This window comes from Pleurodeles waltl, chromosome 1_1, assembly GCF_031143425.1.
Source record: "Pleurodeles waltl isolate 20211129_DDA chromosome 1_1, aPleWal1.hap1.20221129, whole genome shotgun sequence".
Classification (NCBI taxonomy): Eukaryota; Metazoa; Chordata; class Amphibia; order Caudata; family Salamandridae; genus Pleurodeles; species Pleurodeles waltl.
Window position 1 is genome coordinate 447,150,590 of NC_090436.1, and position 18,280 is coordinate 447,168,869.

The 18,280-nt window shown below is 47.0% G+C and overlaps 1 protein-coding gene across 6 annotated transcripts in view; it reads right to left on the bottom strand.

Moving 5' to 3' along the window:
* Nucleotides 1–18,280, bottom strand: part of SSBP2 (single stranded DNA binding protein 2) — a 919,192-nt gene that overhangs the window by 62,974 nt on the left and 837,938 nt on the right. For all 6 annotated transcript variants that reach the window (XM_069224652.1, XM_069224643.1, XM_069224660.1 and 3 more), the window contains one exon: nt 16,548–16,602. In XM_069224652.1, coding sequence (XP_069080753.1) covers nt 16,548–16,602 — 55 coding nt within the window. The remainder of the gene's footprint in view (nt 1–16,547; nt 16,603–18,280) is intronic.

Genomic DNA, 18,280 nt, shown 5'->3' on the forward strand with positions numbered 1-18,280 from the left:
TACATTGGATGTTCCGTTTTGTTGGTGTCCAGCAATAGCTGGAAATTATGTAGTGGTCAGTTGTTTCAAAAACAAAGTTGTTTAAAAAAAAAAAAAAAAGAAAAGGTGCATGCAACCTTCTTTTTGAGGACAAGCAAGATGTCTGTTGCTCCAATCAATACAAGAAGGATTTCCATTATCAGTTTTATCACCACTTCAATCTGCACGTGGGATCAAGGACATCCTTAATAGAAATAGAATAAACAAGGCTTAAAGATAACAGTCGTCCTGGTGCAAAATGTCATGCAAAGAAGGCCACTCTCCACCCCGGAAGCTGGGCACCGTCAAGCAGAGACTGAAGAATCTCAATAAGAGATACTGTATGAGGAATGAGCAATAAACTATAAAATAGGAACGAGGTAAAGTGCCAAAGAAATCGTAGGGCCCTTCTTCCCTCACCCAAGTCCAGTTCACGTCATCCATTTGCTTGTGTCTGGTTCTCATGTCCCAGAGGCCCCCAAAGTGTAGTTCTTGAACAATACGTTGCACAGGGCACCCTAAAATATTGCTCAGCCGATGACCCAACCACAATGGTATTTTTTGTCATTGTTCCACTAAGCAAACCGTTTCTTTGGAGGATTGGGAAGCTTTAATTAATTTTCCTCTGCAGCACTGCTCCCATGATGCTTTTTCCTGCAAGGCATTGTCTGCAGAAGCCCAGGTTTTCCAAAATCCTGTTACTGAGGATGTCAATATATGCCAAAATTTTAAATTGTTTCGCGTGTTGCTTACTACTGCAATTGATATACAAATGTTTTTCTTTGCTTAAAAAAGGGGTGATGGCTCCCGTCATACATCATTACACCTTCAAGTGGATTCCTTTCTCCTCCCCCCCATGCCTTCCATCACACAGACTCTGTCTTTCCTCTTGGTTTCAGGCTTAAAGAGAAAGGAAAGGCAAGGCAAAGGATCCATCTACAGACTTAAAAAAAGGCCAGACTGACACATAAGAGTTGTGAGCTGATCTTCCAGCATAGGAGTGCTGACGTTGAGTAGTGAAAAGGAAGCCAGTAAGTCTATAATCAGCAGGGAAAAAAAAATGATGGGGATTACAGCCTCAATATTTATGCATTAGCGAACTTTCCATTAGATTAGAAGAGCCATAATGACCAGTTGCTATACAACAAGACTACTCCTACACTCCTCGTATAGGCATAAGGAAGGACCCATCAGCTCCCAGATGATAGAAACAAAGACATACTGCAGATCAATCCTGGCTCCATTTACTCGCAAAGACTAGCTGCCATAATAGTAATCTGGAAGGGACTGACACCTCCAGGACCAACATTTACACTTCAATCACCACCCTGAAAAGTCTTACAGCTATTGCCCACCCTCTCACTGTGCACAGATCATAAGCCCCCGAGAGCCACAGAAGCTAGAGGAGCAACACCATGGGTTACATTACAGGCGTGTTTTGCTACATGTATGAATGCCCCTCTTAAGTGTACAGGTGTAAAGGTATGAGTGAATGAGTTATTTAAGTATGCACACCTCGGTCATTAGCATGCGTACAAAGAAGGTGCGGGGGATTAACTTCGCATCCAAAAATGAAAATATGAGATCCAACAATATACCATGCAGAATAGGTCAGAAAATAACAAACCAGGCCACCAGAAGGCAACCAGGCTGAACTAGAGCAAAGGATGTTTATTTTTGCTATGAACAGCACTGGATAATACTTAACCACATTTTAAATGGGGAAGAAATGTGTAGTAAATAAAATAAATTAACTCCTTAACATCCAAGAAATGTTTGCACAAGACCAGAGTACATTTTGGTAAAGGGGTCTACTAGAGGAGTGTACAGGGGCGAATAGGAAAAGAATGGATAGTCTATCGCTGTGCAGTCCAATGAGGATTATGACGAGGCCAGTGTCAAAAGGCCATTTCCACAAATGCACAGCTGAGAATTTACACAAACAAATACTAAACTGGCCCACATATCGCAGCTGAACCACAGGTTCTGGAATAAAAAAAATATCTTTCAACAAAAAAAGACACTACCACTTTAAACTTACCACTTGCACAGACTAAGCAGAAATAACCTGTAAAAATATGCATCCATTTACCTCCCATTTTACTGTTATAAACATTTTTTGTCACCATCAATTTAAAAACACTGCGCACCACCTACTTTTTGCAGCATGCTATATTTCACAAAATATAGGCCTTAGACCCTCTTACGTTTCTTTTCACATCATACACACAAGTGAAAACAAATTTAAACACACTGGGGGTCATTTAGAGTTTGGTAGACGGGAAAGCACGCCTGCCAAACTCCCAACAGGGTGGCTGCTGCCTACGTGTCGACCTCCCCGCTGGAGTAATTATGAGTTTCCCGCTAAATCGGCAGACGGAAACCTGAGTTTTCGCTTAGCGGGAAACAGGCTACAGCATTGTCTCTAGCTCGTAATCGAACCAGCGGCAATGCTGTAGCCATTAGGGTGCACCAGCACCCTCGCAATGTTCACCAAATGCAAAGCAGACAGTGAACACTGTAATGATGCTGGGCAGTAGGGATCCTGCACTTCTCATGCCAAGAGCATGGGCAGTGCAGGGGCCCCCCTCCGGCCCTCTGCACCTGTTCTCCACCAGCCTTTTTATGGTGGTGATACCACCATGAAAAGGCTGGCGGAGAACAAGGTTTACGATATCGACCACCGCCAGGATCATCATCTTGGCAGAGCTGGCATTTCTCTGTCGGTCTAACTGCCAGGGTTTTAATGTGGCAGTCGGACATGCCATCGTGAATGTGTCGGTCTTAAGACTGCCACACTTGTTAAAACCCCCATTGTATTCAATATGACATTCAGGTGATTTAAATATGTTTTTTTTTTTTTTACATTAACGATACTTAAATCGCCCGCACTACAATAGATAGGATACTCCATATTTTCCAGATATGTGGTGCCCACTCAGGGTACACAATTAACTGGGACAAATCCTTGGTTTTTCCTTTCGCAGGGGGATGCCCACACTTACTCCCCAGATGTGCTGCCCCGGTGGTGATGGAGGGCTTCCAGTACCTAGGGATCTATGTGATGCGAAACGCAGAGGAATTTTAGAGGCAAAACCTACTACCACAGTTGGAGAGCCTTTGCAGTGACATAGCCCACTGGCAGGGACTTCTGGTGTCCTTAATGGGATGGGCGGCGCTCTTTAAAATGGTTTCGCTCCCGCGCATATTGTATGTGTTGCAAAACACTCCCTTTAAAGTGACGGCAGACTTCTTTACTGGGGTCAAAAGTGAGGTGCGCAAACTTTGATGGAACGGGGGCAGCTTGAACATTTCCTTGGCCAAGCTTCAGAGTGGAATGTCTGAGGGAGGCCTGGAAAATCCCATACATCCAGGCCTATTATTGGTCGTCACAGCTGATCACAATCAACGAGTGGGTAGACATCAGTGACCCCGTCTATCAGGTCGACAGGGAGGCTATGGGGATCTGGGGCAGCTGGTCCACCCTATAGGACAGGTGCCGAGAGCGCACGGTCCTGCCACATACACAGACTGTAGTTAGGACCTGGAGAGATGCTACCACCTGGAGTCGGGGGGGAGGGAGGAGAGAGACAGGGTGGCAAACTCACAGATATGACACCACTGTGGGATAGTGACCAGTTGATGGAATTGAGGAAGCTAGAGGGCTTCCGTAAATGGAGCCTCATTGATATTGAACGCCTGGGGGACATCTGGAGGGAAGGGGCCATGCTCTCCTTTGACGACCTGAAAAGGGACTTTTAAATGAAGTACACTGCTCACTATAAATATCTGCAGTTGAGGCATGCGATATGCTGTCAATTGCCTGGGGGGGGTGGGTGGAAACACCTACCAGAGTCACTGCCACTGGAGAGTCGTCTCCTGCTGGATCCCATGCCATGGAAAGCCACTTCCCTGACATATAGGAAGCTAGTGACTAACTCTCCTGTTCCCAGGGGTAAGGTGCAGAGGGCTTGGGAGGGAGACCATTAGGCTGATAGAGAGCGAGGACTGGGTGGAGGTGCTGCAGAGCCCCAGAGAAATCACGATTAGTACTTGATTCTGATTAATACAGCTGTGAATACTGCATTGAGTCCACATAGCTCAAACACTCTTGCATTGCATGGGACGCAGCGCAAACAATCTGTGCACTAGGGGATGTGGGATCATTCTTCCATAAAATCTGGGAATGGCCAAAAATTCAGGCCTATTGGCAGGAGGTGGTGGCAGTCATGAAACAGGTGACGGGCCTTACGATACAGGTGAAGGCCAGATGGCTCCTCCTACACATAACAGGGGAGGAGAGGTGGCCCAAATCTCAAAAGATCTGGCTCATGTTGGTGGCGGGAATGGTCGAGAGGAACACTGCAAGGATATGGGGGAAGCACACCAATAGACTCAGACTGGAAAAGGGACCTCGATTAGTCCCAAAGGGCCGAACAGGTGACTTATAAAAGCCATAGTTGTCCGCAAGAAATTCGAAAAGATGTGGACCCCCCTGGGTTGAATACAGAGGGTACTAGGGGGAATGGGATGGGAGGAAAGCAGAGATAAAGATGTCCCCCAGAGAAGGCTATAGGATAGGGAAAGACCGCAGGATGAGTATGACATAACTCTGCTTAGCCACCAGTCTGAACTGTTTAAATTAATTATGGTTGTTATTGTGTTATACTCTATTATTCATGATGATGTAAAGATTTGTAAGCTGAGCAATGGTTTAATAAAAATAATTAAAAAAAATCCACAATGTTTAAATAATGGTCCTCAAAGCAGTATTCGATAACCGTCAAGACAATGCAGGAAAATTGTATTCAGGAATAATCCTTAAAGAGACAGACATTAAGTAAAATTAAAAAATACGTTTTACACACCAGACCGCTTTTGAAAAAAAGGGTGAAGAGTTGGTGGTGATTAGGGGAGCAGAATTTCACTTCTGGGGCTCTCTTGCACCCTCCAGGCTAGAGATAAGTGCAGCAAAGCCAGGGTCAAAAACAGCCCCAGCAAGGGAAATCAAGCAATCCCCACTTATACTAAACAGAGCTAGACAAGATATCATGACACACATGAGCACACTTTCCACAAGGATGCTGAGAAGTTTCCTCAAGATGCCAATCATGATTTAACCCAACTGTGCAGAGGCCCAATATTACACAAGCTATGAACCTGGTCACAGATCAGCAACAGACGCGGGAGTGTGCGGAAGGCCAAGGGGCGAGTTGGGGGAATGATCTGCCAAAAAACGACTTATGTAATTGGCAGATGAACTAATGACCCAACAGGGGCTCCAGTCAAAAACGCACTGAAGGCTCCAAGATCTTGCCTGATGACAAAAGGCAGGAAACAAATTTATTATTTATTGTGCGAGTTCACACTAGACTTCGGAGACAGCAAAGGTGTGAGGATCAGCTGTATGAAGCAGGGTCTATCTTGTAATGGCTTTTGTATCTAATTAATCTATGCAAAAGTGCACTTGGATCCACTTCATCAAAAACATTACATTTGACTAATTGGCACACAGGATGGGGGAACAAGGCTCATTTGAGTTCACTCTTGGCGCTGCCCCGGAAATCTAGTAAAAATAGGATGGTACAAAGTGGGATGGAATTTGTGCTCATGAGTAGGGATATAACCGGTGTCTGTCTAAGTGAGGGGTTGATCTCCCAGATTAATCCATTACATGTTCTTAAAGGACTCAAAGACTGCTACACTGCAACCAGGTAAAATGAAGTAAACGTTGCAAACGTTGATAACAATGAAAAGGGGCAATGGGGCGGATTTTCAGTGCAGCAGAATATGATGAAGTCAATTGCACTTTCGTACCCAACATAACATTTTATTTGGTAGGGGGAAATAGTTAAACTTTACTTTACTGTTAAAGCCTTTAAAGGTACAAACAATCTGATCTTGTCATTCATATTCCCAACCTTACCCAGTGATGCCATCCTGAGTGTCAGTTGTTTCGGTTACCCCCAATTTTATGAATTCTTTCCCAGCCTCACAGCATATTGATATTAAATTGGATTGAACTATGCAATGTTGGTACATCCTTCTCCTTTAAAAATATGTGTAAAATCTTTCAATTTGGCGAGGCCTTATCTGCATACTTCTGGAAATTCAACACAAAAATATTTTTTTATTCCTCCTAATAATTAAAGACAGGTTTTTTTGTAACTATTGTTGGTCCCTAATACCAAAAATTGCTGATTCACGTTTAGCCCTAGGTGGGCTAAAGACAAGACAAACAGAATAACATCAGAAAGTTTAGTCCACATCGGGTCAAATCTAAGTCCTCGCCCGAGGGCATCAACAAGGATAGATAAACTTCATAGATGGACAGCAAGCAACAAAGATGATGTTCACCACTTCCGCAGGCAGGCCTAAACGCTCAGCTGGTTTAATGTAATCTCTATACAGGTCTAGGCTGAGGAGGTTTGTGCGTAGAACGCAGCTCTTGTTGAGAGAGTAGGTCCTCCCGAAAAGGGAGATGGAGCAGGGGCAGATGCTCAGACTCAGAAAGTCAGTGTACTAGACCTCCAGCACCCAGTCCATGGCTACCAGGATGAGTTATGTGAAGTTCCTCTGGACTTTCTTCAGGAGCCATGGGCACAGTAATACATAAAGGGGACTGGAGTCCTACAGCAGACTAAACGCGTCTCACAGTAAATATTGAGATGGAAACTCTAAAGCATGGGTACTCGCAAACATCATTTCCTCAGGGGCATAAAGAATAGTCTGTGGCATGCCCCAGGGCTGCACTAATACCAGCAGGGTGAGGGTCTGGTGGTGTAAGGTGGGCGTAGGGGAAAAGTGAAGAATGTGCATGGTATGCACAACAAATCGAGCCTTCACTTGGCTTCTGTCTGCCAACCACGGTCTAACCTCATGTGCCAAGAATTAAACAGAGAATCAACATTTGACGTAAAATGTGAGAGAGAAAAAGATACTCATCTAGAGACTGAACTGCACAATTTAAAACCAGAAAACCTGCCGGCTTCCTGCATATTGTGTGATTCTAGGCAATTGGTTTATTTCACTTTGTCTCTTTTTCCTTCCTTACAACATTTGAGAAAACACCTTCAAATACACGAGTTCAGGATATGTGCTGTCAAAACCTTTTCTTGCATTTAATACTATAATGTTGTTTCAATTATAATAAAAATGCAGGCCCCAAAAAGGGTGCATCAATGTTTATACGTTCATGCTTGAAAATTACGACTTCTAATAAAGGCCTCTCGTTGCACTAATTTAATCTGATGTACTAAGGTGGAACGCTTCTGCGTGTAATGAGATACACTTTGAAATGAGTTTCTCATACTTTTGCATGATTAGTGAAAGATGTCTTTAGAAGTTAAAGCTTTCCTAAAGATACGATGTGCAGGACGCACTTCTTTACCCACTTTAGTTAAGGGGAAAATAAATGCTTGCCTTTTAACAGCTTTTAACGTGTGTGCTCTGTCAAGTAGCCAGCAGCCTGTTCATCAGGGAACCACAGAGAAATGCCAGGAGGGCTGCGTGCAGGCCCCGGGCCATACTTTGAGAATCCCTGCTTTGAAGTACACAAAGCTCAACAATGAGTTCCTTGGAAGGAGTGAAAAGATTCACCCAAGGCACATCCCACTGGGTAACTATGCCTTGAACCACTTCTGAGTGCAGACACCCCTGTAGTCCACTAGTTCATCCATCCTAGCATTTAGAGACAACTCCCTGACAGTGCAGCCAGCAGCACAGCCTCCATGCTTTCCAGCAGAGAACACATTACCTCCCGTCCCTCCCTCGCCTTCCTTTAAACCAATGAGGCTTCCTGCCTCCCTCTAGACCCTCCCTTCCCCTTTTAAACCCCCCACCCCCACCCCTACCACCTCCTGTTTTTTTTGTCTAGCCCGCGCTAGACTTACCTTTTCTCTTTCCTCCACAGCGGGGCCTGGGGGACGTCGTTTTCAGCACTCCTCGGGGCGCGGAGCTCCGTGAGGTGTGCTCTGGCTGGTCGCGTCTTTTCAGAGCAGGCGGGGCTGCTCGTAAGACGCGTCCTGGGAGTCGGCTGACAGGGTCAGCCGGCTCTTTGCGGCTGGGGCGTCAATTTCCGGTGCCAAGGAGCATTTTTTGATCCAGGACTGGTAGGACGGGCGTCCTGCCCGCAATTTTAACTGCATTCTTTAATTCTGACTTTGTGGGGATTGGTTAATGGTTGTGTTGTGGGAGGTCCTGGGCCCTGTATATTTGAGAGTGTATTCAGGGAGGTGGTAGTGTGTTTTGATTCTACCATGCCTAAGGTGCCTGCTAAGCGACGGAGGATTGTTTCTTCCTCCTCCTCAGATGAGGAGGGTGCTGCTGACATTTTAACCCCTGGGGGTCCCCAAGTTCCGGGTGGTGGTGCTGCGCCACTCATATCCAGGGAGGAGGTGCAGAAGATGATCGAGGTGGCTGTTTCCAAGGCTCTTCAAGCAGGGCTGGCCAGACCTAGTCGGTCTAGAGCTGCACATACACCTGCTACTGCGGGGAGGTCCTCCTCAGAGGATGAGGAGGGGGAGGCTCCATCTACTTCCTCTGGGGGGGAAATATGTCTCCAGAGAGGAGATGTGGGAAGTGATGGCACATGTACGGGACAATTTAGGGTTTCTTGTGTTTCAGCCTACGAACTCTGACTCTCACTTATTCCCGCAATATCAGACGCCTTCTAAGTTTGCCATGCCTTTTCAGGGACCTGTGAAGGATGTGGTGTTTCGTGAATGGAAGGAGGTGGATAAGGCTCAGGTTCCACGATTTCTTCAGAAACTTTATTTACTTGAGGGTGAGGATGTATTACCTTCCTCTGTCCGCCTGGATTCCATTTTGGCTACCCTGATTGGCAAAACAGCAGTCGATCCGAAGGATTGTGTGCCTACTGATGCCACGGACCATAAGGTGGATTCAGGGCTCAAGAGGGCTTTTGCGGCTGAGAATCTGGCACTGAGAGCAGGTATATATTCTGCTTATGCGGCCCAGTCGTTGGTTCAGGACTTTGATAAGCTGGCAGTGGCTGTTCAGGAAGGGACGGAGTGTTCCGAACTCCTGGCTGGTATGGAGCAGCAGGCCAGGTTGTTGGCGGATGTATCATCCAATGTGGTCCGTACTTCGGCTCTGCCGTCTGGAGCTTTGATTGGGGCCCGTAGGTCCCTCTGGTTGCGATCCTGGAAGGCCGACCCTGGGGAGAAGTCTGCCCTCCTGCGACTGCCTTTTGAGGGTCGTAGCTTGTTTGGAGATCAATTGCCTTCCATGCTTTCCAAGGCATTTAAGGAAAGGAAGCATGCCTTGCCTTATAAAGGGGGATCTGCTTCTGGGAAAGGGTTGAAGAAGCATTCCCGTTCTTCTCCCAAGATGGATGCAAAATCTTTTCCTTTTAGGAAACGTCGTTTTCAGCCTCGTTTTTCCCCTAAGAAAGCTGCTCCTTCGAACCGGGGTGGGTTCAAGAAGGGGTCCTGACAATCACTGTGGGCCTGGCATAGGGCAGGTTGGGGGAAGGCTGAGGCACTTTCTTTCAACTTGGCAGGAAAGTGTCAGCGATCATTGGGTGCTGGACATTGTGGCCAAATGGTTACGTCATCGATTTTGTTGTGGTGCCTCCGGATTCGGGGGTGCATCCCACTCCTCTGCCTACAGTCGGGGCACGGAGAGAGGCATTGTTGGACGGAGTCCGGGACTTGCTTTTGAAAGGGGCCATTTCCCGCGTTCCCCTGGAAAAAAAGGGGCCAGGGCACTTATTCTGTCTTGTTTCTGGTTCAGAAGGTATCAGGGGGATTTCGGCCTGTGCTCAATCTGAAAGGAGTGAATGCTTGGATCAAGACGGTGCATTTCCGCATGCGGTCAATTCAGACTATTTTCCCATTGGTCAGTCAGGGGGACTTTCTGGTGTCACTGGATCTGCAGGATGCTTACCTGCATGTGCCTGTGGAAAAGACTTCTCAGAGGTTCCTAAGGTTTGCTGTGGATCAGGAGCATTATCAGTTTTGTGTACTGCCTTTCGGCCTCAAGTCTTCTCCTCAGATTTTTACAAAGGTGCTGGCCCCCCTGGTGGATTTGCTGCATTCAGAAGGGGTGTTTATTCATCCATATCTGGACGACATCCTGATTCATGCACCCTCGCAGGGCCTGTTGCGGAGGCAGGTGGCCCGGGTTCTGGTGGTCCTGCAAAACCGCAGGTTTTTGATCAACTGGGGGAAATCAGATTTAGTCCCGTCCCAGGATCTGGTTTTTCTAGGGGCTCGGTTTCGGACTCTTCCAGGTTTGGTGACAGTGTCAGAAAAAAGGTTAGGTGTACTCCAGTCCATGGTGAGGGAGGTTGTGTTACGGACTGCCCCTCGTGCTCTTCTGTGGTTGCGTCTGCAAGGTCATTTGGCGTCGGTGATCTTTCTGGTCCCTTGGGCGCGTTTCCATCTTCTTTGCTTGATGACCTGGTTCCTGAGAATGTGGGCACCAGGGTCCGGTTCTCGGATGACCAGGATTCCGGGGTCAGGGTTGATTCGCAGGGAGTTGAGATGGTGGTTGGATTCCAATCATCTTCGGGTAGGGGTGTCTTTGTCTCCTCTAAGCCCGGTGGGGATGACAACGGATGCCAGCCTCTCCGGATGGGGTGCTTGGATGGGGTCGGCACAGATTCAGGGGTTTTGGTCCCCGCTGGAGGCCAATCGGTTGTCGAATTGGCGTGAGTTTAAAGCTGTATTGTGGGCTCTGATACATTTCCAGGTGTCCCTGAAGGGAGCTGAAGTTCTTATTCGGAGGGACAACTTAGTAGCCAAGGCTTATGTCAACCGACAGGGGATGACCAGGTCAAGGGCCTTGTTCAGTCTGGCCAGGCAGATCTTTTTGTGGGCTCTGGAGTGGGTTCCTTCTCTCCGGGCTACGTACATTCGGGGGGTGGTCAATGTTCGGGCGGATCTGCTGAGCAGGGTGATTCCTTCCTCTCAACTTTTCTCCTTCCGGAAGTCACTGTTTCTTCATCTGGTTCGTCTCTGGCGTCTTCCAGTGCTGGATGTATTTGCGTCTCCGGAAAATGCGAAGCTCAGTCGCTTCAGCTCCCGGTTTCGGTGTCCTCAGGCGTGGGAGGTAGACGGGATGTCGTGTCCTTGGCGAAGGGCCTTTTGTACGCTTTCCCTGCGTTTCAGCTGATCCGGTCTTTTCTGTTGAGGGTGCGGCATCTGGGGCCCAGGGTTATCTTGATTGCGCCGCACTGGCCGAGGGTGAATTGCTGCAGCTGAAGGCATCCGGCCGGATGTGGCCTCTTCCTCTTTGTCCGTCGCCCCTGGAGTTTCCCTGCCTCTCGATGGGGTCATTGAGGAGGTTACACTTGACGGCCTGGAAGTTGAACGCCAGGGTTTGACAGGTCTGGGGGTACCAGTGGGTTTGAGTTCTACTTTGCTGGCTTCCAGGCGGCGTTCCACTTTGCTTTCCTATGGTGGACAGTGGAAGGTTTTTTCTTCTTGGTAATTCCAGCATAAATTGGATCCTACCTGCGCGTCTATCTTTGATGTGATGCAGTTCTTACAGGAGGGTGCACAATTGGGGTTGTCAGTGGCATCTCTGCGGGTGCAGTGGGCGGCTATTCAGGCGTCCGTGGCGTAATCTTCCGGATGAGGGTCATTTGATGCCTAGATTTTTTCAGGGGCTTCTTAATTTGTTTCCTCGCCCTGTACGTTCTTTTCCGTCGTGGGATCTTTCTTTGGTTTTAGATGCATTGACTGCTGCCCCTTTTGAACCACTGGGGGAATGTGATTTGCGCCATCTTTCTTTGTAAACGTTCTTTTTGGTGGCCATTACTTCGGCCCGCCGTTTAGGGGAATTGGGGGCTTTGGCCTGTCCTTTTCTTTTTGTAAAGTTTTTCAGGATCGGGTGATTCTTGTTCCGGTGCCTTCTTTTATTCCAAAAGTTAATTCTTCTTTCCATGCTCGCCAGGAGGTCATTCTTCCTTCATTTTGTCCAAATCCCTCCTCGGTGGAGGAGGTTCGTTTACATTCTTTAGATGTGTGCAGGGCTTTGTTGGAGTATCTGCGTGTAGTGGCTCCTTTCCGGAAGGGGGATTCGCTTTTTGTGAATTTCGGTCCGGCCAGTAAAGGGGAAAAGCCTTCCATGGCTTCCTTGAGTCGGTGGGTGAGATCGTTGATTCTGTTGGCTTATTCCTTGAAACGGGTGGTTCCTCCGCAGGGGATTCAGGGTCGTTCTACCAGGGGTATGGCGGCTACGGTGGCTGAGCTTCAGGGGACTTCAGTGGTGGAAATTTGCAGGGCCGCCACTTGGGCCTCTCCTTCAACATTTGTTCGGCATTATAGGCTGTCGGACTTGGGTGGTTTGGAGTCGGTGTTGGGTCACCGGGTCTTATCCTCTATGAGGTAATAGGGGTAGGGTCTTGGTGGCCTATGTGCATTGTAATTAACTTCTTGCAACTCAGTGTCCGTCTCCTGTGTGTTTCTTGCTATGTCTCATTGGTTTAAAGGAAGGCGAGGGAGGGACGGGAGGTAATGCGTCCATTTTCTTACGATAATGGCATTACTCCTAGTCCTACTCCCTCGCCTTCCTTTCCGTTCCCTCTCGCCCTCCCGGTACGGACTGTCTGAGTTGCTACTTGGGCTTGGTTTTTGTACAGGAGGTGGTAGGGGTGGGGGGGGGGGTTAAAAGGGGGAGGGTGGGTCTAGAGGGAGGCAGGAAGCCTCATTGGTTTAAAGGAAGGCGAGGGAGTAGGACTAGGAGTAATGCCATTATCGTAAGAAAATGGACGCATGGCCACACACCACTGTTTGCTATAGAACAACACAGCTATAGTATAGCCCATAAGAGCATTTGCAGGGCAGTCCTTTATGGAAGGCAGAAAGGCACTGAGATCCAGCTAGATGGCATGCAGTTCCAGAGACTGATGAGGGTCCTTTGCACCACCAGAGACCAGAAGCCAGAACACAGAACCGAGCCTGAAGCACTAAGATCATATCCTTAATTCCTGGTTTCACTGTGGAGCAGAAATGTTTAGAATGCCACTGTGTCCAGAAGCGCTATTATAAAGGGAATCCTCTGCACTGGCTAAACATGGGATACGGGTTCAAGATGGCCATCTGCTGCTTACTTTGTTAAGCTTACCTTAACAACAGTCAAGGCAAAGATAAGCGTGACCACAACCATCTCCCTTATAAACAAACAGGTGGGGGCTGGAGGCTTGGGGGGGAGGAGCTGGGGGTACGTGAGGCTTACAGGCATGACGGTAAACTGAAATTGTTCTTTCTGCACAATGAAGCAGATGAATCACCTGTAGGACTAGAAGACGGGTATATGAAACTATGGGTAAATTAAAGTATGTGCCATGCATGTCCAAGGACATCATCAAATCCCCAAGATCTAGTGCAGATAGCACCTGGGCCAGAGACAGCATCTTAAATGTGTCCTTCCGAAGTAAAGGGAAAGGAATAACCATGACAGACAACATGCAGAGGTAACTGGATGACAGCTGAAAAGGTAAAAGCATTTTCTGCCCACTACCACCACTGGAGACTCAAAAGAGCTAGACGGGCTGCCGCACAGGCTGAGATGGATGGCTCTGGAGTTTGGCCAGGCCGGTCCCGCTAGCATTAAACCATTCCAAAGCTGAATCTGCCTTGTTATCGACAGCCTGGAGCATCAAACGGCATACCCATGAGGTGTTTCTGTATGTACCCAAAGAAAGTAATGGAGCACATCCAGGCATGATGACAAAGCACTACAACAGCATGACCTACATAGTGTCTGTGATGTCCAGCGTGGACCAACAAAATTAGGAATATTTACATTTCTCTCAGAGGACAGGTATGATCTCGCTCCCACATCTCAACAGGCATACCCCAGCCAGACACTGCAAAGCCATACTGGCAGAGGAGCTCTTGCAAAGCGCGTCAATGAGCTTCAATACTCTAGGAGGTGAGGCAGCTGGGAAGGCTTTAAGGTTTAATTTCCGGTGGTGAGTTTTGAGTCAAGAGGGCTGGGTAAACTGGAACAAGGCAGTGGGGTTACTTTCTGGAGGAACAAAGCAAGACTTCCAGTAAGCCTCATTTGGAGTATCCATCAGGGCTTTATAGATAGGTAGCATAGATTCTGATTTTGAAAGGCTAGGTCACACAATTTCATTAAGCAGATGGGCCTTAGTTTTCACAGTAGAACTGCAGTTGCAAAACCTTAGCCACCCTACATACTACTAAAGCAAGGGATGCACTTTCTTCACATGAGGACCCACTGTAGAGTCCAACTCTGTCTCTGATGGGGTCTAAATAGCAACAATATTTTGGGTGTCTAAATAAGAGTCAGTCGTAAGTAAAATACGGGGCCGACAAACAGCCCACCACCTCCTCCTCATCATCATCCCTGTATTGTGGATAGTTCTGGAAGTCTTGTATGGCCACTAGGACGAAAAATGGCTTCAGGGTGTCAAAGGTATTGGCACTGAGAAAGAGTCACAGCCAGAGAGTTGCTCAACATCACTGGCTCTGCCTTAGTAAACTTGTAATGAGACAATGGCCCAGCTCTAGCCGAACTCTCCTCTGAATCCATTATCAGCATTGGGATTGGATCTGGAACCAACACATTGGGAGCTGGGGCTCATGCTGGGCCTGGTGTGACGTTCAGCAAGGGATTAGAGGTGAGCTGGAGCCAGTGAGGTGCAGGGAGGAGGCAGAACAGGGTTAGACTGAGTTAGGCAAGGTTGTGCCGCTGGAAGTGTAGCTGAGGGCCTTGATTGTTCCATGGGGCCCAATGGGTCCAGGTGGACCCAAAATAATCAGGAAAAGCTACAGCATTGCCTGCTCAAAGTCCTTACCTGTTGCCAAGTTTATGATGGCCTAGGATATTCAGGGTGCATCAACTCAAGCCATGAAATGGTTGATTCTAATGACGTCTGGAGTTCAGGCTTTCGAGTGCTAACTACCCGATCTTTTTCCTAGAGCAACAAGTATGAGGAGAGGAGTCACAGCTAGATTTTCAGTCTTTGCCCTGAGTTTTGTCATTGACTCAGTCTTACTCTTATCTTAGAGCTGAGACCTGGACCTGGACAAGGACTTGCAGCAAAAATGAGCCTGTGACCTGCAGCATAAGTGGCCTTGTTTCTTGTTCTCAGCGACTTTACCGCTCACTCCCTAATGACAACTTTACTTCTTGTTTCCTGATGGCCTTATGTGTGCATCAGACAGCATCTGCTGCATGATTCTCAATCATGTTTGGATCTGAGATACCAAAGACAGACATCATGCAGGTCCGTGACTGACATCTGCTTCCTGCAGGTATGCCACAGTTTGAAATTGCAGAGTTTTGGGGAGACTGTCCTACAACACTCTCATTGGAAAAACTGTTTTGGAAGTTGGTAAAGAACTGACAAAGTTCGGGACCGAAGCTTCAGATCAATGATGAAGGGTGCAGGAAAAGAAGCAACACGTCAGCGTATGGGGTGTCCTCTTTATACAGCTCCACACCATCACTTCTGGATGTGTAGGCAAGGCTGCCCAAGAGTCCAAAGGCACCACGGAGCAGCGCATGAGAGCGATTGATGAAAACAGTTTCAAAATTCAGTCTGGCGCATGGAGAGAATTCAAAAGATGAGGAATCTGTGGTTAAAAGTATCCATCAGAAACTCCCTGTTTGATTTGTGAGGTACTTCTGCTGCATTTCAGCCATCAATTCTGCACAAGTAATTTTATGTTGTACTTTGTTTCTGCTCATAAAGCACTGTATTAATTTGAGTGTCCATGAAGAATGCAACTCTGGGCACACAAATAATTCGCTATTCTTCCTTGGTGCTCATGCTATCAGCTACCACACACAAGTCCTATACTTACAGGGACTGCAGCACACCTCTACCTTATCTCATCCAACCTCAAGTCCTTAATCAGTCAGACTCCTGTGCTGATGATACATGCCGACAAACCAAAACTACCTGACCCTATCGCATCTTGTAACCCATGTTTATAAATACCTAAGGCTCATAATCTCATGACTTCTAAACCTGTGCAACGATGAACAACTCACTGCTTTTTTCTTAGCTCTTGCTTCCTACATTTAGCCAAACATTCACACACAGCTTTCCATCAGTGTTAGGCCTACCCTCATTACCACAAAGCTTAGTTCTTTAGGTATGCTTCCCACTGAATTCTTAAGATGTAGTCTCTGCCAAAAATCTAGTGACTCATGTGGATCGGGGGCGGGCATGTTCTTTGCAGGGTGGGCTTCTCCAGTTTCAGACCAATCAGGTAAATCAAACAATGTTGCCAACTTTAGGGTATCCAACCAGGTGGATACCATGTGAAGTTTATTTAGCACACACCCCCAACAACAACAAAACTTTGGCAGAGAGGATCAAAACTAACCCAGTGAACCTTTCAAGCCAGTTCTACAAAAACAACTGTATTAAGGAATTCTACAGTGAAACATCTACAAATGAGGCATGACAAGCATATAACACTTCCCACCTCCAACACATAATATATTACTCCAAGAACTATTGACTCACAAGGAATGGCTCAATGCCCCGACATTTTATAGTTTTAAAGAACTGATACCTGCTGGACTTGGCATGATGGGTGTCCCTGGCTGTCCCCCACCTCCTGGAGGACCCTGAAAGAAAGAATAAATGCATTGGCAATTAGCCACAAACAAGTTATCAAATGGATGCATGAGAAAAAGACCAAAGAACAAAGCGTGGATTTTAAAATGTATGTTACACAATGCTATTCAATGAGGCTCTAGTTCAAAATATCCAAGATTCCAGAAAGGGAAAATGTTACCCTGAAAGCATTTGTTTGTTGCATATATGGTGGTGCTGATTCACATGCTATGCATACTCCTGCCATCTAGTTTTGGGCCCAGATTTGTGCCACTTGTCTTTCGAGTCTTGAGGTCCTAGGACTCCTCCTCTTAGCAATAATGCGTATGGTCATCAACTCCGTTTTTAGATTGCTTTCTTTCCACTGGGTTTGGACGTGTGTTTTCCTGCACAACAAGTGAGGATGAAATCTGAAGCAATATATAAAGAGATGTCCATGCATAACAGGAAAAGAACAAACAGATACTGCAATGGCTACAGGCATCCAGGGAGGAGGGTGGGGACATGAGAATATACAGCACTACATGCCACTAACAGATGCTTACAGGGTAAGCAACATTTTCTGTTTGAGGCACATGTGGCTGTAGATACACATGCGCACATGTGCACAGACTGTACAGCAGACCTCCCAAAGAGTGGAGGCTAGCCTGCGGTGATGCAGCAGATTGAAAAAGTGTACAAATAACTCTCTGGCCAACATTAGCTCATTGGCAAGCTAGGATAACCACTCAGTAATGTTTGTGGTGTGGATCAGCTAGCTGCTTTGCATATATATGTTATAGGGAATGTTCCCCAGGAAGGCCATAGAGGGTCCTTTCTTCTGAATAGTGTGTGCTCTAGGAAGAGTGTGTAGAATCCTCTTGGCTTTAGCATAGCATAGCATGTATGGATGCATTTCTCTATCCATCTGGCAATGTCTAACTTGGACTAAGCCTTCTCTTTGTGTGGTTGGGCGAAAGCAACAACACGTTTTTGTGTCTTTCTAAATGGTCTGGTACTATCAACGTAGTACATGAGGTCTCATTGTACATCTAAAGTATGGAGAGCCCGTTCCAAACTGAATCAGGCTGTGGGAAAAACCTGGGAAGGACTGATTAAGATGGAAGTGAGATACTACCTTACAGAGGAATTTGGAGTTGGTGCGGGGGACAACCCTATCCCTATCTAACTGGAAGAATGGCTCTTCCGGGGTTAATGCCTGAAGACCACTGACACATATGAGGGAGGTGACAGCAACTAGAAATGTCACCTTCCAATACAGGAACTGAAGGCGGCAAGGTCTTGAGGGGCTCAAAATGAAGGGCCAGGAATCGTGTGACTAGAATGTTGAGATTCCATGAGGGTGCCGGTGGGACCTGGGGAGGAATGACCCCTTTGAGACCCTCCATGAAAGCTTTAATGACCGGTATCCTGAAGAGAGAGATGTGTTGTCTATTCTGAAGGTAAGCAGCTATAGCAGCTAGATGTAATGGTATGGAGGTGAATGTTAGCCTAGAAAAATGCATGTGAAGTGACAGTCTATATCCTGTACTGTGGCTTCGAATGAGTCAATTTCTTTTGAGTGACAGTAGCAGATAAGTCTCTTCCACTTGGGCATGTAGCAGACACATGTGACAGGTCTGTGTGCTTCCTGAGAATGCACATACATTCAGGTGAAGATTAAGGTATCCAAATCTAAATTCTCTGAGC